Genomic DNA, 17,116 nt, shown 5'->3' with positions numbered 1-17,116 from the left:
AAACTTAGCTTTTATTAGAAAAGCATAAAAATGGCTTGTCTGCTCAACTTAAACATGTACATTCCTATGGAACATATTATGTAAGTTTTTCTTTTTGCCTTCTATATCTGGTGCCTATTTTTATGCTTTTCTAATAAAAGCTAAGTTTTATTATAAGACCTTTTGTGCTGGAAATTTTTCCAATTTTGGTTTTTGTGTTGCTTTGCCCCAGCCGGGGGTGTACTTTTTCGTGCACTTAAGGTCTAGCTGACTCACGTTGATATTGGGGAGCTGTGGACTGTATGTTTTTTTCTTTTCAGGAAAAATATTTGTATAGCTTTGTAGAGCGGGCGATTTCGGACGTGGGGATACCTAACATGTATGTGTTTCACAGTTTTTAACTACTTTTATATGTGTTCTAGGGAAAGGGGGGTGATTTGAATTTTTAATCCTTTTTATTTTGTTTTATATATTTTTTTACTTTTTTAAACTTTTTTTTTTGCATTTATTAGACCGCCTAGGGGTATTGACATGGGTGGGCGGTGTCGCGGATTGTCAGAGCAGTGGGGGTCCGCAAACATGGCTGCTCCGGAGCGTTAAAGAGAGCCTCCTGGAGTATTGTTAAGGGGAGGGGCAAAGTGGTAAAGTATATGTGAATGTGATTGTGTGGGGTTAGGGGCTAGGCTGTAGAGGGCAATAGGAATTTTGTGGCTTGCTATGGTCCAAAGTGTGTGAGCTTGCAGAGATAGTGATGTGAGTTTGGGTTTTGTGGGGGTCCTGGCACAAACGTATGTGCGCTATTGTGACGAAAAGTAGCCTATTACGCAATCGGGTGTATTAACTATGTTTGTGGAAAATTTCAGCCAAATCGGTGGAGCGGTTTTTCCGTGATTGAGGAACAAACATCCGAACATCCAAACTCACAAACCCACAAACTTTCACATTTATACTATTAATAGGATATACAGCCTGTGTACAGGAGTATATATGTATCAGGCACTGTATATAGCAGTGATGGGAGATACATGTAATTATATAGTATATACAGCCTGTGTACAGGAGTATATATGTATCAGGTACTGTATATAGCAGTGATAGGAGATACATGTAATATATAGTATATACAGCCTGTGTACAGGAGTATATATGTATCAGGCTCTGTATATAGCAGTGATAGGTAATACATGTAATTATATAGTATATACAGCCTGTGTACAGGAGTATATATGTATCAGGTACTGTATATAGCAGTGATAGGAGATACATGTAATTATATAGTATATACAGCCTGTGTACAGGAGTATATATGTATCAGGCACTGTATATAGCAGTGATAGGAGATACATGAAATATATAGTATATACAGCCTGTGTATAGGAGTATATATGCATCAGGCTCTGTATATAGCAGTGATAGGAGATACATGTAATTATATAGTATATACAGCCTGTGTACAGGAGTATATATGTATCAGGCACTATATATAGCAGTGATAGGTAATACATGTAATTATATAGTATATACAGCCTGTGTACAGGAGTATATATGTATCAGGTACAGTATATAGCAGTGATAGGAGATACATGTAATTACAATGTGATGTGTTGTATTGTGTATGTAGTGATACAGACAATGTGATGTGTTATATACATGAGTCCCCCTGCGAACTTCCGGTTGGCACATGCGCAATGGAAGGGCGGCAAGAAGACTTCCTGTTCCTTAGTGAATTAACCAGGGCTGGGTATGTACTTCAGGGTATGGTCCTCGGGTTACGACGAGCCTGCTGCAGAACCTCATTTTCTGAATGCTATACAGTGTATAGCATTCGGCAAATGAAGGCTGATTGTGTAGCAGGCTCGTCCTTGCTACGAGCAGGTAAGTATGCTGTTACCAGTTGACTTTTTCTCATTGAAATGAATAGACCAGCGTTGATTGGCCAGTTGCCAGTGATTTGGCCAATCAACGCTGGTTCTGCCAGAGGCTCGTCTGAGGAGGCGGAGTCTAACATCGGACTATTCATTCCAATGAGAAAAACTCTTGCCTGCCCGTGGCAAGGACGTGCCTGCTGCAGAATCAGTGTTCATTTGCCGAATGCTATACATATATATAGCATTCGGCAAATAAATATATATACTGTATAGCATTTAGCAAATGAGGTTCTGCAGCAGGCTCGTCGTAACCACGAAACAGTATGCCTATACCCCTGCTAGACATGGCAAACTCTCAAAACCGGAAAGAGATCTTCGACCGGAAATAGGAAGGGCGGGACTTAATCCTTTGTTATTGTTGTCAAAGGGGGACTCATGTATAGTGGAAAGCTATATGTAAATGTGAGTGAGTAGAGTGAGGGCTACTCCTGAGGTGACAGTAAGGAGTGTGCAGGCAGGTTGAGGCAGGAAATGCCAGGCAGTGTGTGTGAGTCTATAGCTGGGGCTAGGAGTCCTGCTTTTTTGAGTCTCCTGCTAGGAAGCCATGTTGTTTAGTGGCACCAAAAGTAGCCTGTGACTCAATCCTAAGGGAAAACTATGTTTGTGGAAAATTGCACGCAAATCCGTCCAGGCGTTTTAGCGTGATTGAGGAACAAACATCCAAACTCACAAACATCCAAACATCCAAACACACAAACTTTCACATTTATAATATTAGTAGGATATTCTAGGTTCTTCAAAGTAGCCATCTTTTGCTTTGATGACTGCTTTGCACACTCTTGGCATTCTCTTGATCAACCAATCACCTTCACAATCTCGCCATGTAGGAGCTGTTTGTAAGGTGGAAGGTAAAAGCAAGGGAACCCTTCAGAAGTTGACATCGTATCTCACCATGGCACCAGGTCAGCTCATGAGCGGGCGCCATATTTTAAGTCCCAGCACCAAACATATTATTACAGTGCATAAAAGAAACGTTTTATACCATACTCCATTTCCTGGTAAGTAGTATCCCTTTGATACTAAGGCAAAAAGTATATACCACACATAATATATGGGGTGCAGAGCATGTTTACCCGAGTTTTGGCACAAATTAAGTCAGAATCATGGTGCATTGAGCTTAGGAAATGTCCCCCAATGTATCTGTACTCTCATGGATTTGTTCACAATATCCTTTTTTGTTCCATGGTCATACTTGGTTTCAATCCACTTCTTACAAGCCTATATGTATAGGATAGCATGATTGCCGCAGTGTAAAAGGGAAATCGGTCAGGAGGTCAGTCATTCTCTCAACCGCTGTGACTGTCCTCGTTCAGGGTGCGTATCTCTGTAAAGGTACTATAAGACGCACCTAGGTTTTAGAGGAGGAAAACAGGGAAAAAAAATTTTGAAGCAAAAAATGGTAAAATATTTAATATATGGGAGTTGTAGTTTTGCAACAGCTGCAAGGCCACATTGACAGGTGACCCTGCAGCTGTACGGGGACGCATAGAGTGTTTTTTTTTTGCGGGGCCAGAAGTACTTTTTAGTTATACCGTTTTGGGGAATATCTATTGCTTAGATCACCTTGTATTGAAAAAAAACCCGGTGGTTTATGATATATGATTTTCTACTTTTATATATATATTCTAGGGACAGGAGGTGATTTAGAACTTTTATTTATTTCATATTTTTAAAGCTTTTTTTTTTTTTTTTTTTTACTATTTTATTCCCCCCCGGGGGCTTGAGCCTGTGGTCACTTGATTGCAAGTCCCATAGACGGCAATACAACTGTATTGCCGTCTATGGGACATTCTGTCTATTAGTATTACGGCTGGTCATAGACCCAGCCGCAATACTAATACAGCAGTGACAGGCCTGGGAGCCTCATTAGGCTCCCGGCTGTCACCCGAACAGGTCGGCTCCTGCGATATTGCCGCGCAGGAGCCGGCCTGCAACTTCACAGGTACGGGGCCGGTGGGGACCGGCCCTGGGGGAGAAGGGGCCACCGATACTGACCCGGCATCCGCTGTACTAGAGAGGCGGATGCCGGCGAGGGATAGACGCCATCACAGGTGCCGGGGCCTGAGACATCGATGCGCTCCTCTGCCCTGCATGAAGCCAGCGGCGGGGGGACAGAGGAGCGAAATAGCATCGCCCCTGCCGCTGCTGGCTTCATGCAGGGCAGAGGAGCGCAGCGATGTCTCAGCCCCCGGCGTCTATCCCGTGCCGGCATCCGCCTCTCTATTACGGCGGGTGCCAGGCGCCACATTCGGACTATAAGACGCACCCTTCTTTTCCCCCAAAATTTGGGGAAAAAAAGTGCGTCTTATAGTCCGAAAAATACGGTACTTTTATAACTGTGCAGAGATGTGTAGGGCTGTGACACCGCTGGGTCATATCGTTCTGAATAAGGTTAATTAGACATTTCTGTAGGTTTTTAGGGTTCCAGATGCTGCAGCTGGTTTGGAGCCATAGCTATACAGAATATATAAACATCATGGCAGATCCCTCAAATCTCCTTTATGTAGCAGCAGACTTGTCTGTGAATCCATGTATTCATTTTGAGACTGGCCAATACAAATGGTCTCGAAATATCCTGGAATTGTTCCAAAGGCATGACAGCGAATGCAGCTTTATATAAAACTCATCCCATTCAAGATGAAAGAAACCAAGCTGTGCGCAGCAAACTCGCCTACGGTTAATTTGCAACAATTAACTGAATACAAGAACAAGATGTGCATATCCTATAGTTGATCTGCCCTTTGACCTGGTTTTGGACCAATGCAAATATCTTCGGTATGTGAAAAGAACTATTTTGATGTGCAAAAGGAAAATAAAGTGATATAGGATATACCATAATGTTATGATTCATGAGGATCTAACTGCTAATACCCCGAAGGCAGGGCTACTCCACGGGTATACCGCAGTCTGAATCCAGACCTCTGTCTCCTCCTTGCTCCTGTATAATGGCACTGACAGCGGTTGAGAGAATGACTGATCTCCTGACTAGGGTTGAGCGCTTGGGATCAGAAAAAATCAGATTCCGATCGGCGATCGAGTAAATTTCACGATGGCAATCGGAATTCCAATCCCGATCTTTTCCAGCGTGATCGAGGTCAGAGTTCTCTCAAGATCGGCTTAACCCTAAAAGTGACTTTTCCCATAGAAAAGCATTGATTAGGGTTGAGGATCGGGATTGGAAAAGATCAGATTCCGATCGACGATCAAGCAAATTTCACGATCGTGATCGAGATCGGCTGGAAAATGATCGGAAATTGGATTTTAAAATCGATTTTGAAATCTCAAGATCGGCTCAACCCTACTCCTAACCGATGTCCCTTTTACACTGATCACAGTAGTGGCAATAGGAATCAGTATACACTTGGCAACATTGTTGATAGAGGGAACACTATGGGGGCATTGTACTTTGTGAGGGCACTATGGGGCATTATACTTGTGTGGGAGGCACAAATGTGACATAATTTTTTGAGGCAACAATGGGTTAATAAGGGGGGTACTAAGAGATTATTATACTGTGTGGATGTGCCAATAGGGCATTATGTTAGGTGGAAGCAATATACTATCTGGGGAGAACTAAGGTGGCATTATAGAGTGTAGAAACACTAAGAGGGCATTATACTGTACGGGACACTAAGGAGGCCTCATCACTGTATGTTATACAGAGGAGGGCCCAATTACTGTATGGGCACACAAATGGACTGACAAAAGAGGCATGAGCAAGACTGGGTGGGGTTAGAGGCATGTCTTAACATATGTAAATATAAGACCCATTAAGCAGACCTTTACTAAACGTAGATGAGTACCAATGCTCTAAGGCAGGGGTGCTCACACTTTTTCAGCGTGTGAGCTACTTTATTAGCTACCAAGGTAAAAGATCTACTAGGGCGGGGCCGGGGCGGGCCTATGGGCAGGCTTGTAGGCGGGGTGGGCGTGTCTGTGGGCGGGGCCGGGCGGATCACGAGAGCAAGACAGCGGCGTTCTGTGGCCGCCCAGGGATCCCCGCTGTCTGCTTGTTCACAGCGCAGGCTGACAGTTATTTTTGGACACTGGCAGGCTGGGGCCCCACCTGCCAGTGTCCGGAGATGACTCTGAGCCTGCACTGTGAGCAAGCAGACACCGGGGATCCCTGCATCCCGCGATCGACCCATACGTCCTTTGCGATCTACCAGTAGATCACGATCGACGTATTGGGCACCCCTACTCTAAGGTATCTAGAGTGATGGGGCTCAGGCCCCTTCAGCACTTTCACTGTACAACAATGTTCCTGACCAAGCTTCCTATCAGTTAATGGAGATCCCAAAAGTTAGACCCCATCAACTATGAAAGTATAGCATATCGAAGTAAACGTCACACTATTACAAGGACTATTGATTTTAGTGAGGACAGTGTAATACTTCGTTCTCCCTGCAGTGGCGCTGCATGACACATTGATGGCTTCCTGATGGTTTCCTCTGCAGATTATGAGTGACCTCAGAGGTCCCAACAATGGTATAGAATGAGGTCTATTTATCACAGGACATGTCTAACAAAAAGGGATTATCCAAGGCAGATAATTCCAATAGTAGCTTTATAGTGATACGCAGCTTTATTATATTTATATCGGTACATAAACGGTCACAATCCCCTGTCATTTCTATATGTACTTCAACCAATGCAATAAAAGTATTGCAGACATTGACAGGCATTTATGTATTTAGCCTATAATATATATCATCTTACTAAACCGGCTGAAACCTCAGAGTTGCATATGATCTACACATTTTCTATGCATTATAATAGCACATGAATCGGCACATGTTGCATGTGACAACATATGGCCTGCATTGTATGTGACAAAATATAACCTGACCAGGAGGGAGGTGATTTCCTGAGTCCAAAAATGAACCTGCCCATGTGCTGAGAACAGGAAATTGCTGACCTGTAGGTCATTGTCACTTTTGGAAACCATCAAGTGGTGAAGAAAATGAAACAAGAAACAGGTGTTCATCACAATTCCATGGATGAAGACAATTCAATAGCTACGAGGCTTGGCCTTAATAGTGTCCAAGAGAGTTTTCCAGGACTATGTACATAATGGATGTGGGATGGGAAGATTTGCAGTTATTTGGATTTGATGCTTGGTTGATAACTGGCAAATATTACATTTTGTTTAAAGAGAATCTTTCATGTCCTCAAAACTTTTAAAGGGAGTCTACAAGACAGTACATTGTAGAAGCCATTCTATAGTTTCCAAGTATGCTTCTGTTATTCACCTTTGGAGCCCCATTTTCATGTACATTGCTGTTTTACTAATATGCAAGGTGCTTTGGTGATGGTACAAGGGAATGGTTTGGGGGTGTTCTGGGGATGGTGCAAGGAGCAAGACAAAGGTGCTTTGGGGATGTGTCTTTGGGGCTCCAAAGCTGAATAATAGAGGTATATTTGGAAACTATATAATCACTTCTACGGTTTACAAAACATAGGTATAGGATAACGGGTTACACACAAGACATAATATCAAACTATTGTGACAGCAGTATGAATCAAAATGTTCCCTTACCATCTCCTTCGAATACAGGCCGCGTCTCCATGGTAGGTGTAGGTTTGGAGCCATCATCTGAATTTAGGGTTAGAAAGAAACGAAAAGAAACTACCATTATTGAGGTAAATGCTATCTACTCTACAGAACTGTTGAAAGGTTTTGGGGTTTGCACGTGGCCCGGCCACGTTAACACACAGAACAAGAACACACAAACAACAAATTATATACGCTATGTATGAAAAGATTCCTCTTCTACAAACAGTAAGGATAGGGCTACACAGTGACTTCTGTCATGACCAAGGATTGCCTTGTCCCCGCAACTCCTTCATTAATGGAACTGAATGAAGCATTGCAACACCATTGGTAAATGGACTTCTAGTTGCAAAGGATTGAGCGCTGCTGGATTTTATTCCGACTAGAAGCTGCAGGCTCCCATTCATTGGTGAAGGAGTTGCAGGGTGACATAGTGTCATAGGTTGGGTGTTGTGGCCAAAGTCGTCATGTATCCCTAATCTAAAGACAGCTTTTAATTGTCAACTGTCTGACTACATATGTTGAAGATCACTCTATTGATAAGTAAATATGCAGAGAATCTGACTATTTAGTTGTTCACTTGCATCTAGTTGACTGCAGCCTGTCAATGACCTCTGGCCTTACCATTACCTTGTTCATGGAGAGTAACGTCTCTCATTGAGGATTCTTAATGTATACATACCAGAGTCATAGACCCTGGTGTACAACCTAAAAAGATCTGACTGTTCAGACACTGGATGATATACAGTATTTGTAGTTTTTTAACCTTCTTACACAAAAAAAGAAGGTCATCAACTGACAACAATTACCAAGGAGGGTTTTGGTCATCTACTCATGTGGTCTACCAAATAGGGACCCCATGCCACATATTGCAGCTGCTGCCTTACCCCCCAGACTAGACTGCCAACCCTTTGATATTGATGCATTTAATTCATATAAACTGGTAGCGGGTGTTAATGCCTTTCGTACATTTTTAATCGAAGACTTGATGGGAAAACTAATGTCATATCAACCATTTGTCATACCACACTCAGGTACATCTGACCTATCAACCTCGTACATCAAACTTTCAACCATAGTGGAAGAGACCCAGCACAATGAATTGTGCTCATTGCCTTGCTCAGTGGCCTCCTATGTGCTCCTTGACCTTTTCCGCAGTTTTGCAGATCACTTGAATGATACCCTAAAGATTACGGACTTACCTTTACTTCCACCGCCAACTGCTTTATACATTCTGTATGTTTCAAACACTACAGTATTTCGGAACACTATGCAATGTCTATCCCACCAGACGTGCCATTTGTTATCATGGCACAACAGAGGCAGAAAACTAATCTTCAGAATAGTTATATATTCCCATGAACATATTAAAACCCAATACTATTGGGAACACAGTGTTCTCTGGACCCGCTTCCATAGCTTTGAATTTGCCAGTTGATATTTAGACCGTAGATGAGAGACTTTTTGGTCCACAATTTCAAAGGTTTTGGAAGCAAATTGTACTATGATATCAGCTATATCACAGAACATCAAGAAATGTTCTCCCTCGGGGAGCTGGAAGATGGACATTGCTCTTCGGCATCTGCTTTTCTAATGTACCGTATGATTAAAGAAAGTCAGAGGAAAAGATCAGAAACTTGTTCTTGTAATGATGATTTGATTAAACATATATACTAATATAAGAAATTACATCCATATTACTAAAGAACTAGACTTTGAGGATGAGCCAAGTCGCTGTACCTGAAGTTGCCATTTGGATTACAATAACCAGATTAAGACATTGCTGGGCCTTAGATACATTGACGGTTCTAGATCCTGAAGATTTCACTTACGTAATTTAATATTTAAAATGTATGTGGTGGGCAAAATAATTCAGATTGACAGAAGAACATCAAACATCAATGATGCAATCTGTTGCCCCATTCTGAACTAGCAAACATGTATTTGCACAGTATAACTTCTATGAACGCTTAACATACACTCCCATTGTTCCAAGCAAAAGTAATCTAATCAGGTTGTCTTGTGAAAGCCAGGATCTCTAGAACTAATCATTAATAATAGACATCGGAATAGCTGAGGTCATCTCCTGATCTTCTGTTTACCACAATAGGACATAATGTGACCAAGTATGTGACAGGGATGATAACCTGGAGACCCTAAAATGGCTACCATTATTGGTTTTCAACTTTACATATCACGTATCTCTAGTGAAAAATAAATCCTGTACAATACTCTTACTCAAGTACCTTTGTGCAGTTCTTTCCTTTCTTATGCTGGCCAATACACATGAGATTTCGGTTGAACCATCATGTGCTCAATGTGATCAATGATGGACGATCAATATTAAAAGGGTATTCCTATCTCAAGGATTCTATCTATACTAGTAGCATATGTAAATAGAGACGTTTTCCTAAATATATTGCTTTAGTAATGCTGCTTTGTTTTCCTGTTATGTGAAATTATATCTCCCATTGTTTACACATAGAGCCAGACCTGTGTGATAAGACAGGAAAGGTGACATCACTCACTGCTCTCACTGTTATCTACAGATCTGACCTTCAGTTAATTGTAGTTTGCTGATAACAGATCGTCTGTTATCTCTCTATGTCCTTCTCTACAGGCATGTGCATATTATTTAATATGCATTTATATGAGATTTCTAGGAAATCATAATAAGTATTGTGATACATCATAGTTTCTAGTGTTCAGCAAGCTGGGGGGAGGTGGTTTTGACTGCTTGATAAGGAATACAGAAAGTTAGAAGAAGAGCCAGCAGGCAAAGCTACTGAAACAGGGAGATGGGAAAACCCCTTTAATAACTAAATTGTCTGAACACTGAATATATAATACTTTGATACAATCTAAAGTAGTTGTTGTACAACTTGTACATAACAGTGTAATTATTTAGTGCCATCACTCATCACACAGCCATTAATGTCTAAGCCCCTTTCCCATTCCTTTTGTACCCACTCTTGACTTTGGCTCAAAAAAATGCAGCAAAATCTGCAAGAAAAAAAGCTGCGTTTCTGCAATGTGGGGCCTTAGCCTTACCTTGGACCTCGAGAGTGGCTCAATATGATAACGCAGCCCTCAGACTAGAAAAGGATGTGAGATGTGATCCCCTGGTGAAGCGTAATAGATCACCAAAGCACTTAGGGTAAGTTCATGCGGGGATTTTTGGACTGGATTTTGCCAAAAAAACGGCTAGCCGTGACTGGATACCAGTGTAGTGCTCCAGATTAGGTCCAAATGAATGGGCCTAGTCGGGAGGAGAGTGTCGTGCGGCAGAATCTGTGGCAAGAATGGTCATGTCGCTTCTTTTTTCCGCTACTAGGTAGCAGAAAAAAGAAGCGAGCGGCTCCCATTGAAGTCAATGGGAGCCGGTTTTGGCAGCGGATTTTGAGGCGGATTCCGTGTCAAAATCCACTGTCAAAAAAACCCGTGTGAACTTACCCCTAGATTCTACTTTTTCATTAGTGTGTAGCAACAAAAATAATCAACAAAAAGTAATAAAACCAGTCTGACTAGCTGATCCGTCCCCTGTGTTCCAATACAATATATACCCATATAGGTTTCCCTGTAATTGTGGGAATACTGACATATTTGGAGCTGATAATACAAAGCAGGAGAGAAGCCACGTACAATATCGTCTAGTAAAAACTTAAAATAAGTAAGAAAAAAATAAATCCCAGTTTCTTTGAGTGTGCTTTTCTCACCCGCCTTGTTGTTGTATGGATTTCCAAGACATCAAAGGTTGCCAGCTCTACAGATGTGAACTTAGCATGCAATAAGGAGGGACAGGGAACAATTCCTTGGGCTTTGTAGCCCTCACAAGTGTATTTCCTTTTTTTTTAGCACACAGTGCAGGTGCATATGGCGGAGAAAAGAGAGCGATTGTAAGGATTGTGAGTGCAATGCACTGACTGTGTTTAATTGTGACAGCAATTCTTCTTCTCCCCTCTTCTGATTAAAAGCCAGGCGAGGGAGACAGCGGGAAGCCCTCTCGACCCCTAATGGCACTATTGAAAGCCTCTTATGTTTGCCTTTTTGATTCTTGATTGACAAATTCACTGTGTGGCTCAGGCAAATGCTACCATAAGGACAATATTCATTGGCTCTGACTATTCTAGCATGGGACTTTAGAAGAGAGGAACACAAGTGCACAAGAGTGAGAAAGAGAGGACTCGGAGTCGACTATAGAGGAGTTAATTGTATGGGGTGTACAATATGTGTATTCTCATAGGACACAAAGAACTTTCTCACCCAGGTCCTTCAATAGCATCATGTCAGAATTCATAATATCACTCTCGGAGCAAAAGTTGTCCCTTATTCCTGAGTATATAGGGACATGACAAATTATGGCTGCACCCATGGTAAGATCTTTAAGCATAGATAGAAATACAATGAGGGGCAATTTATCAAGTCACAAATTGTTTTGTGTAACCTGCAACGTTCTAGGTATTCACCAGATTTAGCTTCTGTATGATTGTAATTGTACATTTCTGTTGGTGAAAGGGGGCATGGCTTAAAGGGAATGTGTCACCAGAAAATTATCAATTTTTTAAATTAAGTTTTATGTTGCACATATTTTTTAAAGATTTTTTGTTGAGGTTTTTAAACATTTCAATTATTATTATTATCTAAATAAAAAAAAAAGAAAGAAAAATTCCTGCATTTCTGACTCTGGCCACTAAGTTAAATAATATGCTGAGCCTTCCTATTTTCTGGAGGAGAACTCTTTACATCTTACTTATCACCACTTATGATCACAGCTATCATGCTTATGTAGATTAGACACAGAATAATTTTTTTTGCAAACATACTCCAATCCCTCAACAGTGCAAAAACCATAAATAAAAGAATTAAAAAAAACCTAAAAAAAATAAACAGGAATGCCATTGAAGGAAACAACAAAAAATGTGTGCAAAATTTAGCAGCACTTTCCTCTCCACATGATTTGTGCCGACCGCGCGGAAAACACATGGACCCCATTATAGTCTATGGGGTGTGTTCATTGCTCACCACTTTTTAATGCGTTCGGTATTCTGTTCGGGGGGTCCACAAGCGGACTGCCCAAACGGAATACCAAACACAGATGTGAACCGGCCTTAACATGTGCTGACCTTTCCGATCCTACAGGCCAAGGGAGAAGCCTTCCTCTGTACCACTAAACACTTCTGCTGATCTCTACTTCCTGCTATGGAGATGACATCCCAGCACAGGGACCACTGGAGCTAGTCACTGACCACACACATTACCTGCTGAGTGTAGTGATTGGATACAGCAGTCATATATTCCTGTGTTAGGACATTATTGATAAAGCAAAAAGTTGAAACCATCTAGAAGGATCCAAACAGGTGAGTTGGACATGACTTAAATTTTTTTTAGTAATAAACATTTTACTTGGCTAGACAACCTCTTTAAGGTTGGGGCCCCACGTTCCAAAAACACAGGGTTTTTTTTTTACATTACCTGCAATATATGCAAATGATCCCTCTGGAGCAATGAGGCCAGTGCCAGAAGCCAGAGCTGCAATACCAAACACAGCCTATGAACAAATGTGGCGCTGTCTTAGCAAAACCAACAGAACCTTTTTCCTCATCTTGGACAAAGAGTAGAATTATTGAAACCCATAGCTCAGTATTATGATGGCTATATATTTTTGAAAAGCAAAATAATGGTTAAGCAAATTGTAACAAAAAACAGTGGTCATAAATCCGTATAGTTGTGCGGGTGACTCTAGACGTACATGATGCACTTTCATCACTAGATCTCGATCCTGCCTGTAAAATCCTTTTGGCAGTAAATAATTGGCTTTTCTAGATGGGCAGCAGGTTATGCTCACTGTATGACATCTGTGGACATGTATGGCAGCTATTCGCTCCGTCCATCACTGATTTTGTATGATTAATCATGGCCTGTCACTTTTTCCCCAAAACAGGAACACCTCCAGCACTTTCACACTATTTAAACTATGAAGTAAATGATGAGGTCTTACATTTGGCACCGCTACCTGGCAAGAGCCATATAAAAGTACACAAAGCTTAGGGGGTATTCTAAAATTAGGCGCCACAGGATTAGCCAGGCCGTAAAAAAGAGAAGCTATACTTAAAGGTACCTTGACTGCTACTTGCTTAGAATTAGTTATACAAACACATTGTAGTCTAAGAATTTGTCATGGGTGTAAGTGGCACGCTCCCATGGGCCCAGCCACCGGTAGTTATGAGGTTATCACTATCCATAATAGAAGTGGAGATTAGAAGAACATAGGAAAAAGACAATGGGGACCCCTGAGGATATCTTGTTATGAACTTGCTTGCTACTGAACCTGCTGGTGGTGGAGCGCGGCCCCATTCCTGTTTTATTATGGGGCATCATGGTTCATGCGCTAGAAGGAGCAGTACACATATATACCCCCTTAGGACGTGCACTGACCATATAGTCTTTAAGATCAACAGTGCAAACAGGCTAGACTGTCTTAGGCTGGGGCCTCACATGGTGTAAACGTCATGGTTTGGCCACAGCGTTTTACAGTTCCTGCATATTGCAAATCCCATCCACACACTGCAGCAATAATGCTGTGATTTCCAAAACTGCCACGTTTTTGGAATTTGCAGCATGTCAATTATACATATGGAAACGCTGGTGGTTCACATGTTTTTTTTTGGCAGCAGATTTTTGCACGGAATCTGCCTCAAAATCCACTGCCAAACCCGGCTCCCATTGTCTTCAATGGGAGCCACTCGCTTCTTTTTTTTCCTAGTAGTGGAAAAAGAAGCGACATGACCATTGTTGCCGCGGATTCTGTGGCTGAATCCGCCGCAGCACGACACTCCCCTCCCACCTAGACCCATTAATTTGGGCCTAATCCGGTGCGGAATGCTGTGACTGGATGCCTATGCAATGCACTGGCATCCAGTCGTGGCAGGCTGTTTTTGGACCATATTCTGAGGTGGCCTCTGCGTCAAAATCCGGTCCAAAAAACCCTGTGTGAACTTACCCTTATAGAAGCAAAAAGTCCTCATAAATCTGCGAACTTTCTGTGAAAAGTGCTGCAAGAAGAAATGCGTTGTGTTTCTGCAGCACTTTTTGCCCGTGGCTTGCTACATGGGACCTTGGCCTTAAACCTCTTTATCATGGTATCTAATGCTGGATTATCAATCTGTTGCATTATTAGACTATCAAGCCTAACTTTACACCTCCTATTCGTTGGCTTAGTTTATGACAGACAAATATTTGTCTTATTTTTGGTGCAGAGTGTCACAGCTAAAGTCCCATGGACACGACCAAGTGTGCTACCAAATGTGGGACTGAGATTGCAGTGAATGCACTTAGATGATACTTGGACAGTGCATCACTTGATCCCTCTATGTCGAGCCTCCAATGTGCTGTATTCCGATGACACATAAAACAAGACCTGTTACATGTTCATTGGAATGGAACAGACCATGGACCGCCTCATTGGAGGAGCATCAGATGGCACACTTGTTCAAGTACACAGAGCTTTAGGCCTTTTCCTTTTCTTTGTGTGATGCCTTGCCCATCCCAGAGAAGTCATGCCCCTAAAGTGTCTAAAACATTTCATAAATATGGTGCAAGTTTTTGGCACAGATTACCCCAGATTTCTGGTGCATTCTGCCAAGTAAATCTGTACAAGTGTATCAGTGTTTTTTTTGGATAGTTCCACAATCGCCATCTTGGTAGGCCTTTACTATATTACAGATTTGCAGTAATATACATTTCTTCAAGAGGTTTTCTGGTCTTCGGGGGTCAACATTATCAGATCAGTGAGAGTTGATCATGATACCACTTCCCTTTTATAGATGATTCTTCAGTCCAACCATGATATATTTTTCAAAAAAAGTAGATCCTAAAACTAACATAACATGGAATTTTCTCTTAAGTGCCAGTTGCCTAATGCCATAAGAGTTATCGGATTAGATTTCCACTAATCACCTTAAAGTAGGCTGATGTAAAAGCTTCAGTTGGCAAGGAAAGAACAGTGCTCCAGACTGTCAGTGGTTTTTAGCAAATACTATCATTCCCAGATGAGTTGCCCCATATACAAGGCACATGTATTGATTGACTATTAACAACCAGATGCAGTTTTCCTGTTACGTTCTCTACAGTTCTCCTGTAATGTCTGTGGGTGCTCAGGTTTCTGCGCCGCCCTCCGCTCACGCGATGCGGCACAGGAGTCATGTTCAGTTATTATTCCTTGCTTTAGGTTCTTCTTGTATTGTCTGAACACTGCCCTATTCCTCACCTCTGTAACTGATTTTCCACCACACCGATCTCCTTCACTTTGGTTTCCCTCTGCTTCTCTAATAGTTAATCTTAGCATTGTCTGTGTGATTGACAGCCGATCTACCATCAAGTCTGAGACTGGTCCTGGATTTCCTATAAACAGGTCATCAGCCCACATATTTTCTGACTATTGTGACTGTCTTTGTTAAGCGGTTCTCTTTGCTATTGTATTGAACTTACTGACTTCTGACCTTTGGCTTCCCTTGTTACTACTCTTTTGGATTTTGATTTGGTACTGTTTGTCTCTGTGGTTTGGCTATGGCTTTCTGTCTCTGCTTCTGTGTTGTTTTGCCTTGTTCCGTGTTACACTTATTCAGAGGAGGGACTGTCGCCCAGTTGCCCTGCTACTGCCTAGGGTAGCTGAGGCAAGTAGGCAGGGGCTGGGTCAGGTTTAGACATCACTGTTTCTGTCATTCTCTTCCTTCCTGGCTTCAACAGCAACCAGTGGGGGATTGCACAACAGGCAATTCCTTAATATCTTCACTTTCTACATCAGAACTCCACATCTCAGATCAGTATGATTGTGCAATTCCTGTTTTTCCACCATAGCGGGGAAGAACATTATAGTCAGTCTACATCTATTGTTTGCTAATGACGTAGTGGAGACTGGTCGGCCATGGGAAAAGAAGTCCAACCTGAGCTGTACCTAATAGGTGGCACTTATGTGGGTTTGTGGTACAATTGTCTTTTCCCTTTGATACCTTTATAACTAACTAATATTAGTATAACAGATGTGACGGATTTATTCTTCTGCCTTTGACTGTCAGATCTCCTAGTCTGTCTCATATTACTCAGGCCTTCGAATTAAGATAGAATTGCCACAGGGCTAAGGGCAGAAAGGGGGCAAGAATGCTTGGCATGACCTCTAAGGCCTATAAATATCATAAGAGGTCCCCTGCTCAGAACCCCTTCTTGTATTAGAGGGGAGAATCAAATATGTAAGAAGAAGAATTTCAGCTCTGGAGGACCTGGGCAATGCCTGTAGGACCCACCATTTATTGATTGTTGCTACAGGGAAACATGGAGGATAATATTGTCCTGGAGATAGCAGCTGTTTGCCAGGGGTTCCAGGAGCCAGTCTGTTATTATGACATCCATCTGCTTAGAAAATGAGATTTGTTCATAAGGCTACAACCCCATGTATTGAGATGCAGCCAAAAAGTTGGAAAGACCGTGGCAGAAATGCATTGCAGTTTTTCCCGTAGTGCTTTTTACAGAAAGGCCACTGAATTTTCCTCTGCTAACTTTCCGCTTCTAGTGTTTCCGCAAGTATAATAGACCTGCTGCGATTTACAAAAATGCAAGTGTTTTTGAAATTGCATCATTTCTGCTGCAGATTTTTTTCTGC

At 41.9% G+C, this 17,116-nt stretch overlaps 1 protein-coding gene across 3 annotated transcripts in view; it reads right to left on the bottom strand.

Moving 5' to 3' along the window:
- The window catches only part of SMOC1 (SPARC related modular calcium binding 1), a 130,820-nt gene that overhangs the window by 29,221 nt on the left and 84,483 nt on the right, over nt 1–17,116 (bottom strand). For 2 of the 3 annotated variants that reach the window (XM_075282893.1, XM_075282894.1), the window contains exon 6: nt 7,447–7,536. In XM_075282893.1, the coding sequence (XP_075138994.1) occupies nt 7,447–7,536 (90 nt within the window). The remainder of the gene's footprint in view (nt 1–7,446; nt 7,537–17,116) is intronic. The other variant, XM_075282895.1, reaches the window with a different exon arrangement.

Source organism: Leptodactylus fuscus, chromosome 7 (genome assembly GCF_031893055.1).
Source record: "Leptodactylus fuscus isolate aLepFus1 chromosome 7, aLepFus1.hap2, whole genome shotgun sequence".
NCBI classification, from domain to species: Eukaryota; Metazoa; Chordata; class Amphibia; order Anura; family Leptodactylidae; genus Leptodactylus; species Leptodactylus fuscus.
The sequence above is the reverse complement of the archived record's forward strand: the minus strand, read 5'-3'. Positions and strand labels throughout refer to the sequence as shown.